The sequence below is a fragment of the Gigantopelta aegis genome, chromosome 6 (assembly GCF_016097555.1).
Source record: "Gigantopelta aegis isolate Gae_Host chromosome 6, Gae_host_genome, whole genome shotgun sequence".
In the NCBI taxonomy this organism is placed as follows: domain Eukaryota; kingdom Metazoa; phylum Mollusca; class Gastropoda; order Neomphalida; family Peltospiridae; genus Gigantopelta; species Gigantopelta aegis.
In genome coordinates this window covers 32,413,098-32,434,244 of record NC_054704.1, presented here as the reverse complement: position 1 = coordinate 32,434,244, position 21,147 = coordinate 32,413,098, and the positions used below count along the sequence as shown (strand labels likewise).

Here is a 21,147-nt window from a genome sequence, read left to right as displayed (position 1 = left end):
TCTGAAATTCTTAGAATTTCAACTCAAATATAAAACCTCTGTCTTAAATGGATATTGAAAATATCACAAAACCAAGACAAACCACAAGTCCAAAAATATAAAACCTGTCTCAAATGGATATTAAAAATATCACAAAACTAAGACAAGCCACAAGTCCAAAATGGGTATGCTGAATGAAATTCAGCTATTTGTCAAATAAAATTCAACTCAGGAAAATAATCGATCTATCACCAGCTTTGACAGACTTACAGACAGCAGACACCAATAAATATTATTGGAATATGGTACACGACAATGCAAGCAACAACAAGTCGCAATATAAATTTCCCGAAGAAATGTCACAAATTAAAAAAAAATGGATAAACAATTCTAAAGTGTGGTTCGATGAGGCAAAACTACACTTTGGTTATCACCGACAAAATCTGGAAAACAAATCAAAAATTTATAAACAGAATGAAACCAAACTGTTAAAGTGTTATCAGTTAAATGGCGAAATAGCAATTGTGTATTTATCAAATAACTTCAGTATAGCTAGTACTGAAGTTAGTGTAAACTGTCAAACTCAACACAGTTGGGCAGTAGTCTTACAGAACACTTTCATTTCACATACAATTGGTCTTTCCAATTGCAATTGTGTTAAACACAAGTACAAATAATGATTATAGGAATAAACTACTCAGGAAAAGAACAAATGCACTTGTGTCAAACAACACCAGTACAAATAATAATTATAGGAATAAACTACTACAAAGTACAAATGTGCAGGAAAAAAAAAATGTTAAGTGCTGTGCAAATGTACTGTAGTTATCTTCAGTCCATGGTCAAACAGTCAATATACTTAAATGCATGTGTAAATTATTAATTATTTTTCAAAATGTGTAACTATACTAATATTTAATAACTAGTAGTTAATTCTACCTAAGTGAAATTTATAATTAATTAATTATTATAATTTAATAATTAGTAAGTGTTGTCTTTAATTTTTAAGGGCAACTCACACTTTCAAGCATTATCAGCCTTACCGATACATACCTGAGGGGAAACACACTGAATACTTAAACAGCGTAAAAAAATAATAATAAAAAATAAAAAATATATAAGATGAAGGGGAGATAACTCAAAACAAAGTATTTACTACTGAAAGGTAAACACACAATCTCTAAACACATGAATACTTAACTCAAAAACAAAGTTGTTTACTACTGAAAGGTAAATGGGTAATGGGAAACCTAGCAGGCAAGTCAAGTACAATAAATGGAATATATGGGTACAAAGACCGGAAAAAACTACAGAAATAATTTTTTAGTTTAAAGCAAAAAAAAATGGGAAACTACAGAATAATATTTTTGTTTAAGGCAAAAAATGGGAATGTGTAGACCAGCTAAGTACAAGATGGACTAACAAAAAACTGACAAAATTGTATCTGAAAAATCACAATCCAAATCTAATCAATAAATGTCAGTAAAAAAAAATATTAAAGTGTAAAAAAAATGTATACACAATGCATGTACATCAATTGCAATGGCAATAATTATTGTGAGCTCACATAAAAAAAATAAACCCCCAAAAATATAAATTTACACACACACAACAAAAATATTCAAGGCGCCAAAGTATACATGATGGAATTGACAAAGATTACATTTAGCTAGCTAAATACCATTCAATCACAGTCTGTATCACTATCAACAGTTTTCACAACACTTGTGGCATTCCAACGATGTTCAGGTCCAAACGAATTGATGTCCCTACGTCGGCTCCAATTTGTAACAGGGTTCAAAGGACGAAAACAACACGTCACGACGTTTGGAAATGATTTACTTCATAAAGTTCATTATTCATTGCAAACAACGCCCTGCAAGAATAAAAACTATACAATATATAACAGGCGTTCATTATAAATAATTACATGTATGCGTCATAAAAATCATCGTCATAAAAATAGTTCGATCATACATGTCAATCACAACATCATAAAAATATGTCCATCACAGGTCATCAATATTAAAAAAATATATATTAACATTTCAATTCGTATCCCATTAATGTCACGGTTATAAGTAACATCTACTAAAACTATAATATCTTCCTAATCAAACAATCTGTTTGATTAAACTAAACCTGAATAACATTTTGGTCCACACCTACATGTATATGATAGATATCGGGATAATCAATTCCAAGGGGAGGTAATTACAAGAATAACAAATGGTTGCGATTTAGTGAATACATTAACCTAATTGACTTAAAATAAATTACTGTGGAATGTTGTCAGAATAAAAAAATACTTACTATATTAAATATTACAATTATGTTATAATGAAGTTTAAGATTAATAATTAATTGAAATAACTGCTTGATTACTAACTAACTATGTCATACCCTGTATGTGGTACACGAGCGTAAACAATGCCGGTGATCAACAAGCGTGTGTAAACCTGGGGAATAAATTATAAACTATTAAGCATCATAAACTACAGATGCTTACGAACCTGCAACAAAATAAAACATTGGCACAGCATACACTCATAAATCATACACGCATATCTTCGTACAATTATGATAGTGGAAATATTAAAATAAGTTGATGTTTAAAATACAAACATATCTTTACGCTGAAGAATTAAGTGTTATTGATATAATATATTTATATGATTCCTTTTTAGAAATAATTTAAAACATTTAGTAGTTTGTTATACTTAGTCGTAGGACTCCTAGAACTGACAATATCTGACAAATACCTGCGAAATATTAAAATAACAAATTACATATTTACACAATATTAAAACATCATCTGCCACAATAAGTTTGTAAAATTCTGGTCTATATGTCACAATTTATTCAAGGATTAATTATATATATGCAGTCAAATGTTGTTATCTCGATGTTGAAGGGAACGAACAAAATGGTCCAAGATTTGAGGTAACTGTGGACTGAGATGAAACTAGCCTGGGATAATGAGTTTACATAGATCGAGATAACGAGATCCAACTGTATAGATCTTTTTAATTTATAATGTCCATATGTTGTGGGGGTGGACTTTTTTTCTTCTGTATTTTGAATACTGTTTTTAGGACTGTTTAAGGACAGGACTATTATTGATATTGTTATTAGTATTTTGTGTATACATTTCACATTCATATATTTATTTAAAAACATTGGATCTGTTATGTAAAGTTGTATTAACTGTATGATTATGAATTTAAAAAAAAAAAAAAAAAAAAATATATATATATTGTTTCTAGGTGGAAAAAGTGCTGTGGTTACGGCATTGGTTGTTGGTCTTGGAGGAAAGGCATCAGTAACAAGTCGAGGAAGCACCATCAAGGGATTTATTAAAACTGGGAAACAGTGAGTGAAATTGTTTAATTTTCTCAAATATTTATATGTGTCTCTTTTTATCAGAACCCTACGATTGCTGTTCCTCTCTGGTGCAGTGGTGACATTATTCTTGTAATTATTTATTTTCATGAGAGTGGCAAATACAGGACACAATTAACAGTATCTATTAAATGTTTTAAAATAACTTCTGTGATCATTGATTTATGATGTTTAAATATATTTTTCCATTCAGCATATTTGCATATATTGAATGTTTGATTTATTGCGTTAATAATTTATTTTTTCAGGTATAATTTAATCATGGTTTAATTGTTTGAATAAAAGTGACTCAAGTGACTTCTCCCTTCCAACAAGAAAGGGGAGAAGTTTGATAAACAGGCGAAGTCAATATTTATTCGTACATTTCATAACATTTCGCCATATTCCGCGTTTAATCGAAAATAATTCCAAATTATACAGTTATTTTTCAATATATAAAATACTACTTCTGGTAATAAAATTTAAACAAAACAATTGTATATTTAATTAAAAATGTGATATTATTGAGTATTTGATTAATATGCTGTTACGTTAAATGAAAGTATTAATTAGTATTTTCTGGTATTACTGAATTGAATGTGGCCAAGGATTAATAATGCTTGACTGGTCACAGCAAACAGCTCGACATACGTCGATGTACAGTCTGGTGCCAAAGTAAAACACGGTCCGACATACAGAATGAATGAATGAATGTTTAACGACACCCCAGCACGAAAAATACATCGGCTATTGGGTGTCAAACTATGGTAAATGCAAAACACTGAATGATGAACTACACCAACATACAGAGACAAGGTGCCAAGTGAGCTAAGACATTAAACACGTCTGTTGTGTGATTTGTTTTTGAAATCGGATTAGGTCCAAAATATTATGGCGACTTTCGTCGGTAAGATTAGAGTCTGTAGAAGGAGACATGATGTTGTAAATGTTCTTATTGGAGAATACATCTACTCAGTTTTGTCATTAAGGTTACACACTACCATTAATTACTCCATGCAGTTCAGTACAATTTCTATATCAGAATATATTCTGTGAAAAATACAACAGTGTTGAGAGGGTCATGTGACTACTAATTTTAGGGAGTGCTCTCAACCGACATATACCGTGTAAAAAAAAATCAACATGGGTCGACCATAAAACTAAATCAATACAATGGCACTATACCACTGGCAACAGTTGTTATCGGTTAGTACTACACATATAACAAGTTACTTCAAACCAATGGGTTATTTAAATACTACAGAGGTCAACCTATGTATAATCATCAAATAAAGATTCCAAAAAGCATATCAGAAATTTGGCCCCTATGCCCGACCATATTAAGCTGCTACAACAAGTAATGACATGACAGATGGTGGTGTGTTGCCTTAAAGGATATTCCTAATTATGTAAGTTAGGACCATATTATTTACATTAAATTTTTAAATTGTGGAGAGAAAAAAATCGATTTATAGATTTATGTTTTATTGGAGTCAATATGGAGGTTATTCCTGTTTTTCATTTTTAAAGTTTCTTGTTTTATAATCAAGGACTGGAGAAGTTGAAGTCCGCCTTCGTAATCGAGGTTTAGATGCATATAAACCACATATGTATGGTGATACCATTATCGTCCAACGCAAGTTCACCAGAGATGGAGTCAGCAAATATGTTTTGAGATCTAAAAAAGGTAATTTTTGTCAAGAGTAGGCCTTCATTATCTCTGCCTAATTCATAGCTACTAACTTTTGCCTAAAACATTTTGTAATCTTATTTTCTTAATGAGTTACGCAGAAAATCCTATAAGCTTGTGTAGTTTTGTGTATTTTATGAAATGTTGAGTTAGCCAGCTGTGTATTGATGCATCATTAAATGTCTTTCATTTTATTAAAGATATTAAAGATACAATATTCTGTATGTCTATGATAACTTTACAACTTACATGTAAATTATATTGTATCAAGAAACTCTTCTAATCCTTTTAAAAACCTTTTCAAATCATGGTGCGCATGCACGCACACACACACATACACTAACACATACACACACCACCACCACCATCACCACCATTGTTTGTTTGGAATGTGGTAATAATCTGGATATGCATTTTACAGGAAATTTGGTATCTGACAAACGTGATGAGCTTAACCACATCTTGGATCAGTTTAACATCCAAGTTGACAACCCAGTCGCCATTCTCAACCAGGAGACGAGTCGTAACTTCCTCAATTCCAAAAGTCCTAAAGACAAATATATGGTAACTTGTTCTTCACAATCTACTTTCTTCTATCTTTTTTTACACATTGTAAAGTGTGTGGACTTGTTTGGTAGTGTTGGATGCAAAATATCCAGTTTTTTGCTCATAAATGATGTTTGATAGAAAGTGTTAAATTATATTTTGGTAGGGATGGGTTTCTTTTAGTGTCATTAAAAAGACAACTTTAGAACATTATTTTTTCCACAGTTGCAAACTATCATCTGGGATTGTATATATAATGGTCAGGTTGTATAAATGAACTATATTTTAACCTAAAGGGCATGAATAAAAGGAGTTCACTAAATATAACTTAAGCGTTGGATAAACAATAATTTTAGCTACAACTAGTGAATTTCAATTTGAAATGACTTCATTACTTAACTCCAGTGCCAATTTCACAAATGTGTCCAGGGATATTTAGTAATTTTAAATTGTCATTAGAAAACCAGATTTTTTAAATTTCATAGATTTGGCCATATGTACATGATAGTTGCATTATCTTCTATATTTATTGTACTTTATTTTCTAGTTTTTTCTGAAAGCTACTCAACTGGAGCAGATGAGAATTGATTATTCAGCAGCAAATGAGCAGAAGGCAATCACCATGGAGATTATTAGTCAGAAAGAAAAAGTAAGCAGAATTTGTTGAATTTTTCAAATGTATTTTTGTAATAAACTTAATTAAATGTGAATTCTATAACCCCCATGTTCATCTATTTATAAATATATGCATAAATTTGATATTGGCGTAAAAGTGTGATCCTCATTTTCATATTTTTTGTCGAAAAGATTATGCAGAATTCCTCTCTTTTTTTTTTTTTTTTTTTTTTTTCTTTTTTTTTTTTTTTTTTTTTTTTTTTTTTGCATAACCCTGTTTCATGTTAGGCAGATTTTAAATTTGTTGAGCTGAAGCTTACGTTATAATTCAATGGTAAATCGCAGTCTGAACATGTATAAATTTGTCTTTAATTCTTCTTATTAGAGTATGATGTGTTGGGTGCTAGATAAGCACCATTTGATAAAGCATTTATTTATTTTTATATCTTTAAGTGATGCTTTTAGTTACCAGTACCATGTTTATTTTTGGATAAATATGTATTTTTGTATTTGTATAAAAGCTGTTGAGATTCCTGAAAGATGGGATAGTAAAGTTAACCGGTATCAAAAACTGATATAATATGTTTGTTCTAGACATTACCGTCACTGGAACGGGAGGTGTTGGAATGGGAGCAGAAATTTAAAGCCCTTGATGCTTTGGAAGAGCTGCGAGATAAAGTTAAAAAACTCAAACATGAGATGGCCTGGGCTTTTGTCTGTGAAAAAGAAAAGGTGTGTAGGTTTTGCTTTGATCTGTTATGAGTAACTGAAAGGGTTTGTTTATTTTTCATTCTTTAGGATGATTAATTTTTGCATTTAATTTTTTATTTCAGATTTGATGAATTAATTTATAACACCTATTAAAATTTGAATATCAAATAAATTTATAAATATAGCTTTTCTGTTAATATATAATTTTGGCAAAAAAATTATATTCCATTTAAATTTCTGGATATGCTTTCATTTCCGATATTTGTTTTTTTAGGGCCTGGATCCTTTAGTGAAAAAGCTACAGCAAGAAGATAATCGGATGCCTAAGTTTGTTTCAAAAGCTGAGGAAGCTAAGGTATGGATACATATTGAAAAAGATGTTTTAAAAACAGGATATGGGTTGTTCATCAAATTAAGGTCATGCATGCTGTCCAGGGTCCACATCTCATCTATGTGGGCTTTTTGTCCAAAAGTGAAACACCATTTTTTAAATACAGGTAATTTAATTGTTTGAAAACTAACTTTTTCAAGATTATTATTAATGCATTAGTTCAAGCCCTTGTTTACATATATCAACATTATTGAAAAAGTTTTAAGAGTTGCCGAAATGTTCACACCAATATATTGATGAATTCTAATTGTTTGTATTAGAAAAAGGTGGAGGAAACAACTGAAAAGCACAAGCATATAGAAGAGCAGATCCGGGTGGTAACAGAAGAACTGAAAGCATTAGAGCCATTGATTTCTGAAGCTAAACAAGAAGTCAAAAAGAATAAAGAGAAAACAAAGAAAGCAGAGGTTTGTATTAACCGTAATCTTACATCACTTTATTTTATCAGTTGTAATTGGCTATTAGTTGAAATGATATAAATATCATTAGGTTTGTTTATTGGACTGCACAAGATTTAGAACAAGATTTTGATACAAGTTTGTGAGCCCATTGGGCTACTTCAAAGGCCTGGTATATCAAAGGCTATCCTGTCTATGGGATGCTGCGTATAAAAGATACCTTTCTACTAATGAAAAATATTTAGCAGATTTCCTCACTATGTCAATATGATAAAATTACCAAATGTTTGACATCCTTTAGCCGATGGTTAATAAATAAATGTGGTCTAGTGGTGTCTTTAAACAAAACAAACTTAAAATTTAGAACATCTGAGACCCATGAACCAATTTTTAGTTTTTAAATATTTTGTAATTACAGATGGATGTCCGAAAAGCAGAGAAAGAAGTACGTACTGCAACTCGGGACAGAAATCAAGTATTGGAAAGAATCAAGGAGCTAAAACAAAGGTGAGCAGTTTATTTTGGAAATGGTGTTCTGAAATCTCTTAACTGGTGTTGAGTACATGTGGGCAATCACGTTTGATACAAACATATTGCATCTTCTTTTTTTTAAAGGCTTGATTTACATAGGCATATCGGAAGACAAATGACGTTGAAGAACGCCTCGGATCAGCAGCTATTGGCTATTTTATATAACTTCCCTGTCTGGATTGTATTCCCTAGAAGATAGTAAAATGCTGTCAGAGCATTACAGAAAGGAAATCCTTCCTCCCACTCTTAAAATATAGTTGCAGTCTTCCATTTATTCTTTTTGCTAGAGATCTAATTTTTAACTAATGTGGAGTCAGAATAGACATGTACACTATATTTTTTATTGTTTTGATTTTTTTGTTCTTGTTTTCAGTGCTCAGCATGATTACGAGAAAGACCGTTTGGAGAGGGAAGAAAAGATTTCAGCCCTGGAAGAGAGACTGCAGTCTTTGGATGCTCAACAGAAAGTCACCCAGCACCAGCAGGAACAGTTCCATAGTGCTGTGAGCAAATACAAAACAGATTTGTATAATCTACGGTATGTAATTATACTGATGTCATTATTTAATAATTCTTTGATCCCATTACACATCACTTATTAGTCCCCAACCGGTCCAACAAGAGGGAACTATAGTTTTCATCTCCATCCTTCTGTCTTTCTGTCTGTCCGTCTGTTCCACATATAGTTTTCCGGGTGTTTTTTTTTTCTTCTTCACAATGCCTTGAGATATTGAGCTGAGATATTGTGTATAGCTTTAACATGTATTGTTACAGATCAAGTTTAACTTTCATGGCTATTTACACATTTTTGACATGCCCTTGAAATAATGAGGTACAAAAAATGTGTTGAGCCTAGTAAGTGACATGTGTTTCTTTAACAGTACTCTCAGAATGCTTGTTATGGTCTATATTAACCCTTTCAGACTCTTTAACCTATTGTCTTCAAAGTGCCCCAGGAATTGATATATTTGATAGTTCAACAAAGGATAAATTTACAGATGGTTATTTGATGATAACATTTATTATTTATAGTAGAAGACTGTTTCAAGCATATTTGTAAACATAAATCAATTTTCTATGAGAAATAGCTCATTATTATACATATATATACAGGTATATTAAAAAAAATCACTGGTTATAAAAACAACAGATTTCTATGTAAATCAATAAACTGCTATATCGTCAACAATCTCGTCATCACTCGCTCTCCGACCATGTGCAAATTTCGAAAGTGGTATGTCATCTTGAATTCGTTATAGTATATCACTTAGTGGAATTCCATGGGAATTATCACTCTCACATTCCGATAAAACATCACTATCGCAGTCATTTTTAGTGAAAATGGATGTTGCCATTGCAGTTAACAGTTATACCAAATAAGCTGAAAAGTTCCGAACAAATGAGCACATTCTCACAGCAAATCATGTAAAACTTCTACAGGATGTTGTTAGCACTGCCTCTATTGCGCATGTCAACCTGTGATAAATTTGGCAGTAAATACAAACTTAAAACACATAACAAAATTTCCCGTTCTGTAATCTGTACAGTGATTTTTTTAATGGGATTTCCTGTTCCATAGTCTGAAAGGGTAAATTCAGAATCTAAAATGATAAAAAAAATTAATAGTATTTATTATTAGTAGCCTAAAAGTTTAAATGATAAAAGCAGTAATAGGATTTTAACTTTTGTGATACATAAAAAATAATAATACAAAAATGTTTCAGATTTTTGCTTACAGTATTACTGCACATCTTTTGCTCTGGTTACATTAATGTGTTTGTGAAAAGGAAAGGAAATAAATGTTTAATAACACCTTGGTACACAAACTACAGCTATTATCTGATATATAGTACTTGCTGGTCTGGTATGTTTATAGATGATTAAAACGTGTTTGAACATATTTTAATAGTTCATGCTATTTTATAATCAACTGACTTTGCCAAATGATTTTTCAGAATAAGATGTGGATATCATTTTGTGTTTTACAGTCGAGATGAACAGGGAATGCAGCAGAACATAAATCAGATAAAAACTCAACTCCAGACTTTGAATGCTGCCAAGGGAAACCGTTTGAAGAGATTTGGAGCTTACATTCCTAACGTTCTGAAAAAAATTGATGAATTCACACAAAAAGGCCTTTTCCACAAGAAACCAAAAGGACCCATAGGTATGTAATGCAATACAGGGAGGAGGAGAACTTTGGTTTCAAAATATGTACCAAATTATTGTATTCATTTGTTGGATGGGGTAGGGGTGGTTTTCAATGTTGTGAGAGTGTGTTCGGGTTATGGATTAATGAAAAGAGGAAACACTTGAAGTTTCCTTTGATTAGTTACCTTTTTCACTAACAATGTACATTTTAAGAATTTATTTTTTCCCACTTCATCTGCATCTATTTCTTTACTCTGGTTAAATAAATAAAAGTCTATCAATTAATGAATGTTGTTATATTGTTCACATTTCTTTGGATTTTTTTTTTTTAAATGTGTTTATAAAAAACATTTCTTGAAAACCTCCAAACACATACAATAAATAACATCCATAAAAAATATAATATATATACATATACTTTTTTTTTTTGGTACTTTATTTATTTTAAAAATATCTTCTATAACTAAAGTGCATTTTCTAAGCATTCCAATTTTTCTAACAATTTTTGTTCACCTATTCAGGAGCGTGTTTTCAGCTGAAAAACCCACAGTTTGCCCTGGCTGTGGAGACGTGCCTGCGTTCTCTGCTGTATTCATTCTGCTGCACAGACTACCATGACGAGAAGGTGCTGCAGGAAATTTTTGAGAAAACTAACAAGGATGGTCCCCGTCCCGCTATTATTGTCTCAAAGTTCCATGTGAGTGTATGATGATCAGTTTTCATGTTTATAATCCAGGTAAAGTTCAAGAATAAAGTCAACACCAAGTAGCTGTAGTTTAAAATGTGCTGAGGTGTCATTGAACAGATTTTCCATTCTTTTACACCCAACTCAGATGCTTGGGCAGTATGTCCAGGATTATTTGTTTGAGAAAAAACTCCACATTTGAATCACATGAGCTACTCCTAAAAGAAAGAAAGAAATGTTTTAATTAATGATGCACTCGACACATTTTAATTATTGATGGATGTGGAGAAGGACCACAGAAATAATTAGTAAAAACCCTGACTGCTGCCTATCAATGTGCTGCTTCTTTTTTATTAGAAGCAAGGGATATTTTATGTACATCATCCTACAGACAGGTTAGTACATACTGTGCAGCCTTTGTTACACTAGTTGTGGAGCATTGGTTAAAACTGTCGGGGATTGATCTAAGACCAACTGCACATTAGACAAGTGCTTTACCACTGGGCTCCGTCCCGCCCCTTCTGTAACTGATAGCAGCAAGAGATCTTTTTATATGCTTTCTCCATAAACGTGTTGCTCATACAGCAGTGAGAAACCAGTCTATATAAAATGTGTCAAAAATTGATATAACTCACATTCTCGCAGTCCATTACTGTTGCATTCTACACATTGTTATGACTAGTAATGATGTGAGCATTCTACTGCATAAGAAGATGAATGAAATAGGTGATCAGAATTGGTTGTTAAAAAAAAAACACTTAAGATCTTGTAAACTGTTACTTGTAAAACCTCAAATTTAAGAAATAATGTTTCACTTTTTCAGGACCGTATTCATGATGTCTCAAGATTTGTAAGTATTCTTTTTCTACTTAATCTTTGTTGTATTTTGTATAAGTGTTTCAATGATAATTTTCTTACGGTTCAGATTTGATCAAATGGCAGGAGGCAGTATACTTCTTATTTTGTGCTTGGTGGGTCTAAACTTTTAAAGATAATTTTATTTTGGGAGTGGCAAGTATACAACAAAAAAAAGATTGGCTCCTGCCCCTTCCCCCGTGATCAGTTGTGGAACAACCCTTAATATTAAATGTTGCCTCTGAATAGTACATTGAACATTTCTTTGATTTGTCCAGGCCTCTGAGAAGTGAAAATGTGCACAAGCCATTTATTGGTTACACAAAAACATATTCAGGTCACCCATTTCCTTTTTGTTTGATTCATTGTGTAATGATGTCCTTAATTTAATTAGTAAACAAAAAAATAAGTTAAACAAAATGAGATTTGAAATGATTCCTGTCACAATTTGTCAGTCTTGTTTGTTCACTATTTGTACAGTTTACAAAATCTTTTTTTTTTTTTTTTTTTTTTTTAAACTTTACATATATTTTCAATCATTGTTCCAATAAATTATTGTTCCAATATAGCATTTTAGCACAAATTACTTGAAACAGCAGATTTTCGTGTTTATTATTTAATTAGTCAATAAATTAATTACCAATACAGTTCAACATTTTTGTTTGTATTAAACTTGGCCGATGATTAATAAGTCAGTGTGCTCTAGTGGTGTCATTAAACAAAACAAACTTGAACTTGTATTAAATGTGATGCCAGTTTGTGTCAATTTTACAACCCTCTTGAAATAATTTTCATGTTTCTCTAGTTTTAGCTTTTATATGAAAATGATTCCACTCAGAACATAAGTTCAATGAACTGGTAACAAGTTTAATATACAGTAAATCTGAAATGCTTAGATACAGAGCAGTAATTTGTTATTGTTGATAACCAGTAATTCTGTTTAAAGTCGCAGACCTTAGTTTCAACCCGTAAAAATGGACAGTAAGTTTGGCTAATCTACAAATCTGTAACATCCTTGGATAAAGTTACAATAGAGTGAATCAAGCATATGTGACGTTGAAATACCTTTACAAAGTAGACTAGAGCTCGTCTCCACAACCATTATTTCTCGGATGCACATTTGTTTGAAAAAATATAAAAACTTCATATCATGCAGTGTTTCTGCCAGAGGGTAAAATTGGTATGGCGCCATACCCAAATTGTTTACTGTATGATTTTCTTAACCCTAACCCTAAACTTAACCCATTTTCTTTCTTGGGGAGGCCCCCATACCCAAAATTCTAAAATTTCTTTTTGGCAGAAACACCAAGATGACCAAAAACACTTTTGATGTACGGAAATGGATTATCTGAACTTTAAAATCTAAGTAATGTCTGATTTCAGTCAAAAATGTTTTTAATAGTAAAAAGTACACAGTAGTGTCTAAAAAAAAAAGACCCTGTGGTTTAATGGCCATTGTAAGAAATAAACATTTTAAAGATTTAATGCTAATGTGAATGTTTTTCAAATGTTTTTTCATTTGACTATGTTACAGAAAGCCAGAAGTAAACATCCCACAGTGTTGGACATGATTGATGTAGATGATCCAGTGGTGGCGAATATCCTCATAGATCAGGTGTGTTCTTGACATTGTACTATCTATGATCTTCAGTTCACCTGATCTAGGATTAATCCTATTAGGCTATTTCTCGTTTCCAGCCAGTGCTCCATAACTGGTGTAACAAAGGCTGTGATATGTACTATTCTGTCTGGGATAGTGCATATAAAAGATATCTTGATGCTAATTGGGAAAGAATAGCCCATTGCATTTTTAAGGAAAAAGACTAGTTCAAATAAATTAAACTTAAAACAAATTTCTGTCCATCTGTGGCAGAGGAATTTTGATATCAATAAGCTGGGCTATTTTGAGATTGGGCAGGGCTTTCAGTCATATGGTTCATCATAATCTGGTGTTAAAATTAAAATGTTTAACTCATCATTGATTAATCAGTATGTTCTAGAGGTGTCATTAAATAAAAGAAACTTTAATTTTCAGAGAGGTATTGAAAGTGTCATCCTGATTGGTGACAACAAAGAAGCACGGAAGCTGATGCAGCACAGTCCACCCCAGAACTGTAGGGAGGTGAGTGAAGTAGATTTTGTCCTACTTACAGTGTGAACGTATTAATTTAGTTGAGTTTATGTCTATGGTGTTTTTAGATGTCCATAAATTCTGATGGAAAAAAATACTGTGGTAAGTGTGTAACTTGAAAAGAAAATATTTTTTCACCTTATAAAAAGTAAAGGGGAAAAAAACCCATCGAAAATGAAATTTTATCCACTATATTTTCTTGGTAAATTTGCTGAAGTTACAGTGACTTTAAAAGAAAATGTTTTTACCTCATGAAATGTAAAGGAAAAAGAAAACTAAAATTTTATCCACTAACTTTTCTTAGCATGTGTGATGATATTACCTTGCAAGTCATTGATTTACACAGCAGGAGAGAGGCCAGACATTACAATACATTAGCATCCTGAAAATTATACATAAGTATTTTAGTAATAAAGAAATGTCCTGCCGTCACAGCCCACATCATGCTTAAGTTTAATGAATTCCCCCCAGGGCCCCACCCCTATCCCCGAACCTATAAAGGTTTCCACTGCAACTTGTTGAAAATCTCTGCTCATTGAACAGAACCACTTGATCTGGACAAGAAGCCTACCGTGAAGCATAATCAACATCCTGTACTTTTTGTAGGTAACATAAAAACCAATCTATTCATCCATCCATCCCTCTGTCCCATATATAGTTTTTTGGATAAAAAAAATTTCACAATGCCATGAGATATTGAGCTAAAATTCGGTGTATAACTTTATGATGTTCTGTTACAGATCAAGTTTGACTTTAATGGCAATTTACCGGCCTCGGTGGCGTCGTGGCAGGCCATCTGTCTACAGGCTGGTAGGTACTGGGTTCGGATCCCAGTCGAGGCATGGGATTTTTAATCGAGATACCGACTCCAAACCCTGAGTGAGTGCTCCGCAAGGCTCAATGGGTAGGTGTAAACCACTTGCACCGACCAGTGATCCATAACTGGTTCAACAAAGGCCATGGTTTGTGCTATCCTGCCTGTGGGAAGCGCAAATAAAAGATCCCTTGCTGCCTGTCGTAAAAAAGAGTAGCCTATGTGGCGACAGCGGGTTTCCTCTAAAAACAGTGTCAGAATGACCATATGTTTGACGTCCAATAGCCGATGATAATATTAAAAATCAATGTGCTCTAGCGGCGTCGTTAAATAAAACAAACTTTACTTCATGGCAATTTACCCATTTGTTACAGAACATGTATTGCTTTAACATTACTCTCAGAATGCTTGTTTATTTTCTGTTTCAGGCGTTTACAAAAGCAGGAGATCAACTGTTCAGCAGTCCTACATTCCGATACTACTCATCAAATAGCGATAAGGCCAATCTGCTGATGGCAAACGTAGAAGATGAAATTGTTAACTTGCAAAACGATCTTCGAAACATGGAAAAAGAATACGAAGCCCTTCAGCAGTCTAGCCACAAGTTGAATGAGGAAATTCGCAAAAATTCTCTCGAAGAGAAGCGTTGTGAAACTCAAATCATGAAAATAGGAGATGCTATGATGAAACTCGGATGTGTAAGGATTAATTACTAATGCATTCTTTGATATTTGGGGTGACATGTAGCCCAGTGGTAAAGTGCTTGTCTGATGTGCAATCAGTCTAGAATCGATCTCTTTCATTGAACCCATTGAGCTATTTTTCATTCCAGCCAGTGCACCACGACTGGTATATCAAAGGCTGTGGTATGTGTTAGCGTGTCTGTGGGATGGTGTATATAAAATATCCCTGACTACTGATGGAAAAATGTAGCAGGTTTCCTCTCCTCTAAATTACCTTCATCCAAAAGCCAGTGATGAATAAATCAATGTGCACTAGTTGTGTTGTTAAACAAAAACTAACTTTATCTTTCTTTGATACTTTTGTAAATGTTGAGATGTTATTAAATATTTAGACATATATAAGCCTTTCTACAAGTTAACGAGTTTTTTTAAAGAAATTCTATATTGATTTCATTACTTTGGGTGGGTTTTTTGTTTATGGTACATAAATCCAACAACAGATTAGCAAACAAACAGGCATGGAAAGGGTGGAAGTTTGAAAAATAAAAACAAACAGTATTAAAATTTTCTTGCAACATCTGATTTTGATTTTTGATTGTTTTTTTCCCACAGGAAATATCTGACTTGAAAAGTGTGGAAGATCCCGCTCCAATAGATGTGACAACTTTGGTATGTAATGTTTCAGTTTTCTTTAACTGTACAGCTATTTTTACTGGTCATTTTGTGTCTCAGTGGTAGACTGTTCACCTCGGGTGTGACAAGTCAAGGATTGATCACAATAGATAGACTCAATTTTTAACCCCTTCTCAACCAATGCCTCAACGGGTACAACAAAGGCTGTGGTATGTTGTCATATACATGGGAAAATAATATTAAAAATTCAGCTGAAGTAAAACCTGAAATACAATTGATTCATTTCACCCTTTTTTTTGCTGACGCAGCTTCAGTGAATATGGTCAAATAATCCACAGTAAAACTTGGCGTACATGTTTAATAGTAGCTTACTTAACAAATTGCCACTGCAAAGTGTTTTCTTTTCACATTACCTGTCCTCAAACAAGGGCACCTGCCCCCCCACGCAAGTGGTCTGGTCCGAACATAACAACAGCCAATGGGATGGCCTAAATTCTTCTACTGCATACTGCTCTCTAGTTCCTGTCACATGACTGTAACTTCCTTCTTTTTCTCTTCGCTAAAGGGTCTGGACGTCCTTTTGCTTGATTCTGTTTTGGAGTCAACTTTTTTATAATACCTTTGGTCTTGTATTCGTGTTTGGGTGAAATGTTTTTCACCTTCATTTTCGTTAGCTTTCGTATGTCTTTTCGCGTATTTCGCTTGATTTTCCAAGCGTTTATTTACATGAAATGTTGTTTATGTTGTCGTGTCGGTCGCCATTTGCAAAATGGCGTCTTTGTTGACCGGCTTTGTGTTTGTGTCATGGTTGGTTTTTTCTTTCTCTTTCACAGATTGAAAAATTGTTATCATGTCTGATGTTTGATGTTAATGTTCAGCGACTTGTACTTCAAGATGCGACCTTGTTCGGGGTTATCAGATGTCGAGTTCGCGGCTTACCTGAAGGTGTCAGCGAGGGCCAAGAAGGTGGAATCTTCGCCTTTCATAGCAGACTCCGTGGCGGAAGTGTTACGCTCCATTTTGCCGTCCATGCTTCAAGAAACAATGACGTCGATGGCGACCGTACCCAAACCAGCGGTTCGGGGTCAGGTCCGGTTCCAGTCCCTTCTTCAGGGGGTGCAGCTTCTTCAGCTGCACCGATACCTAAGACTTCGGATGACAGGCCTGCGGTCTTTACGCAGCCCTCTAAGAAGCCGGCTCATTCAGATAGACGGTCCACGGATTCCAAGGCTCACTGATCTTCGGCGGGGAAGTCCTCTTCAGCACATCGGAGCCGGGACCGTAGCCGCTCCACACGACCTGTACGGGTTCCACAGATCGTCAGCGCCGACCTTCAGTTGATGTGGCATCTGAGTGTTTAACCGGCGGCTTCCATTACGGTAGATCGATTGGCCTGTGCTCGAGTTCTACGAGACTGGTGATGAAGCGCCTGCGGCATCTATCATTGAAGAGCCCGACTCTACGGACCATATGACTATGAGGGATTGCTTGGCAGCCGTCTGCGATATGTTGCCGTCCTTGCCACATCTACCGACGCCATCCAAGAAGGGACCGACACCGATGATAGCGACTTATGTCCCTCCGGAGGATGTGGTCATCCGTTCCTTGGTATCCACACGGGACCGCCCACGGTCCGGTTCTCCGGTATCTCCATCGGGCCATGACCAGAGCGACTGGCCTGTTCACGGGTGCTACATGACTTTTCTGATGATGTATCGGTTCTTGCAGTGCTGGAAGATCTGGATGCAGCGGACCACCTGTCACTGAGGGACCGTCTGGCTGTCATATCTGATATGCTACCGCCGCTGGCCCATCCACCGGTTTCAGCCAAGAAGGGTCTGGTTTCGATGATCGCCACGGAGGTTCCACCGGCAGATGTCGGCATTCCGTGCGGATCGTTCCTTCCAGCAAGCAGACGGAGCCCTGTAACGAACTGGAAGATTGCGTCATTGGCTCACTGTTCGGTATCGTCGTCCTGTGATCGATCGAAGTGGTACAGCGTCCAGGGTTCCACTGGCTCCTGCCGGTCCGTGTACATCGTACCGTCCACACCAGTCGGCAGCTGATCCGGCGTTCAGGGTTTACACCGGCTCCTGACGGGACCGTCCACGGTCCGTGTTTCAGATTGCAGCCAGTACATTGGATCAAATTGCCTGTGCCAGGTTACTGAGCGATTTTCCAGATGATGCGTCGGCACCTTCCGTTATAGAAGATCCGGACGCAGTGACCCACATGGCTGTGATAGATTGTCTCGCTGCGGTGTATGATATGCTTTCGTCACTGCACAGTCCACTGGCACCATTCTAGAAGGTTTCCGTTTGAGGACTGATCCGATGTCGAGATTTACTTGAGTCGACTTCGTTTGTGCCGTTACCCATTCGTCACAACGAACGTATCGCGTCTTCAACCTATCCTTCAACGGTGTGGCGCCGGCCTTCCTAGAAATTACAGATTGGCACGTCCTGTCGATGGCTTCAGTTCAGCGTAGATGTTTGTACATGCTGTCCTATTTGATGTTTTCCTGGCGACCATAACTCCTCGTGTAAGGCAGGATGCCAGAGGATATGCCTTGTTCCAGCTGTTGACTTTGATGTTGGTCTACCTTATATCTTCCGTGACGTCGATGTGCACTACGATTGCACACTATCGTCAACCGACTTGCCTGAAGCGATCCATTCTTGACTTTCAGCACAAGCCGGTAATCTTGGCAGACCTGTGGTCTACATACGGCTGTTTGCCGTGAAGGGGTTCGACGTTACAAGCGTTCCGAGTTGGTGACGAAGACAGTCTACTGGTCCGGTCACTTGTGTTGAGATCCCGTGCACCGATATTCTCTTGTTCGAGGAAGGTTCAGCCATATTTGGCGGATCGTTCTCTATATCCGGTGGCGATGCAAGATAGTCGCTACTTCTGCTGGATCCAGAAGTCATCCAGTTGCTATCACGTGGTACGGTTTTTTTTACCGTCACCGTTTTCCTATGGTTCATTGCGGCTTATCAACTCACTGACGTTCACTGTTGTTACCGCCAGAGTTCGTGACCGATGCTGTCTAGATTGTCTCTGCTACTGTTTCGCACCGGGTGGTGTGACGGCCGTGGATTTTAGCCGGTTGCTTCACTTCCACGTATATCGGGCATATAGCGTAGCGAGTTGCTATGCTGTCTTGGCTCTTGCCTGTATCATGGGGTCGCTGTTTCCAATGTCTTGATTCCTGAATCACTCTATTACTGTTTCATGAAGTATCATTGCAAGAGTAATTTTGACGTTGGTGCAACATTTGACACTTAGAGGTCGCGGTATCCAGTTTGTTTCTGAATCCATGCATTCAGTACAATAACGCAGATTTGCTGATCCGGTTACCAGTCGCCCTGCAGTCCAGTCCCTGTTGGTGGCTGTGGTTTCCAGATGAAGCCAATCTACACATCAACCTGTTGGAGATGTTGGCAGTTTACAACGTCATCCTTCATTGGCGAGAGATGCTGTCAGGCGCCTCTCTCATGGTAGCCACAGACAGTATCACTGCAGCGGCTTACATTTATCGCCAGGGCGGAACACACTCCAGCAGTCTGCTGCAGTTGACTTATCGTCTATACAAGCTGGTCGACGAGATTCCGCTGCAACTTTGGTCTCACCATATTAGGGGTTTCCAATGTGCTAGCCGACACGCTGCCTCGCCCGTCGTCTCGACAGCCGACAGAATGGATGCTCCATCCCGAAGCGTTTCGATGGGTGTGCGTCAGACTTTGGACACCAAACATCGATCTCTTCGCCACACGATTCAACCATCAGCTGAGGGTTTACGTGTCTCCGGTGCCAGATCCTGAAACTCTGGATCTCGACGCCTTAGCCATCAGCTGAGAACAGATGGACGCGTACGCTTTTCCTCCACCAATCCTCCTTCCAAGGGTGCTTCAGAGGTTTCAGCTGTACCATTGTCGCCTGTTGCTCATTGCTCCGATGTGGCCATCCAGGATGTGGTATCCAGATCTAATACATCTTGCCGATCCGCATCCTTTACCACTGCCAGACTGGGATCATCTGTTGTTGCATCCCACATCAAGACTATACTATCCTCATCCGCAGTTGTTCCAACTGCACGCGTGGACTTTATCTCCAAGAGTTTGAGGAAGAAAGGCTTTTCTTCGCAGTCCACGGCGGCCATTTTTAAAGCACACAGATCATCTACTACTGCGGCTTACAACGTCAGATGGCTTTGCTTTCACCGATGGTGTCCGGAAAAAACCCACAAAAAAACTCAAACCTCAGACGATCCAGATACCTCGTCTCACTGGTTTTTTTGCTGTATCTGCGGACCGCTTTACAATTGAAGGGGTCTACCATCGCTGGGTACGTTTCGGTCATCACTACTGTTCGTGGTGTCGCTACTGGAACGAAGTTATCGGGTATTCCTGAGATCCATAAGATGATCAAAGGGTTTCGCCTTGAGAATCAAGTACACCGGTTTCGGCCACCAAGATTGGACCTGAATCTGGTGTTACGAGCGTTATCGACCGCACCTTATGAGCCGATCGAATCCTCTTCCCTGCAAGACTTGACGCGGAAGACGGTGTTTTTACTAGGTTTTGCCACAGCTGCCCATGTCTGAGAACTCCATGCTCTTGATGTGGATTTGGTACGTTTTCACCGAGATCATCGTGCGGTCAACTTGGGGTTACTCATGAACTTTGTTGCAAAGAATCAGTTACCAGACCAAGCGCCTCGTTCGTATGTTGTGCAGGCCGTCTCCTCTATCGTTGGTCCAGCGGACGCTGAGGACTTGGCGTTGTGCCCTGTCAGAGCCCTGCACCAGTGGTTATTTGTTGTCATTATTGAACTAACAGTTCTTTGGTGTACTAGACAGAAAACACTCGGGGGTCTTGTTCAGTTCAATATTCTGACGGATGCACCTCATTGGGTTGTCGCTTGTTATTAAACAAAATAACACTTCAATAC

At 36.4% G+C, this 21,147-nt stretch overlaps 1 protein-coding gene across 3 annotated transcripts in view; it reads left to right on the top strand.

Moving 5' to 3' along the window:
- LOC121374205 (structural maintenance of chromosomes protein 6-like) overlaps window positions 1-21,147 on the top strand; it is a 59,849-nt gene that overhangs the window by 11,024 nt on the left and 27,678 nt on the right. For all 3 annotated transcript variants that reach the window (XM_041501193.1, XM_041501192.1, XM_041501191.1), the window contains exons 4-19: window positions 3,246-3,351; window positions 4,911-5,047; window positions 5,472-5,614; window positions 6,144-6,245; window positions 6,806-6,943; window positions 7,197-7,277; window positions 7,574-7,720; window positions 8,130-8,218; window positions 8,616-8,780; window positions 10,231-10,409; window positions 10,915-11,090; window positions 11,902-11,928; window positions 13,468-13,548; window positions 13,969-14,055; window positions 15,307-15,576; window positions 16,174-16,230. In XM_041501193.1, coding sequence (XP_041357127.1) covers window positions 3,246-3,351; window positions 4,911-5,047; window positions 5,472-5,614; window positions 6,144-6,245; window positions 6,806-6,943; window positions 7,197-7,277; window positions 7,574-7,720; window positions 8,130-8,218; window positions 8,616-8,780; window positions 10,231-10,409; window positions 10,915-11,090; window positions 11,902-11,928; window positions 13,468-13,548; window positions 13,969-14,055; window positions 15,307-15,576; window positions 16,174-16,230 — 1,985 coding nt within the window. The remainder of the gene's footprint in view (window positions 1-3,245; window positions 3,352-4,910; window positions 5,048-5,471; window positions 5,615-6,143; window positions 6,246-6,805; window positions 6,944-7,196; window positions 7,278-7,573; window positions 7,721-8,129; window positions 8,219-8,615; window positions 8,781-10,230; window positions 10,410-10,914; window positions 11,091-11,901; window positions 11,929-13,467; window positions 13,549-13,968; window positions 14,056-15,306; window positions 15,577-16,173; window positions 16,231-21,147) is intronic.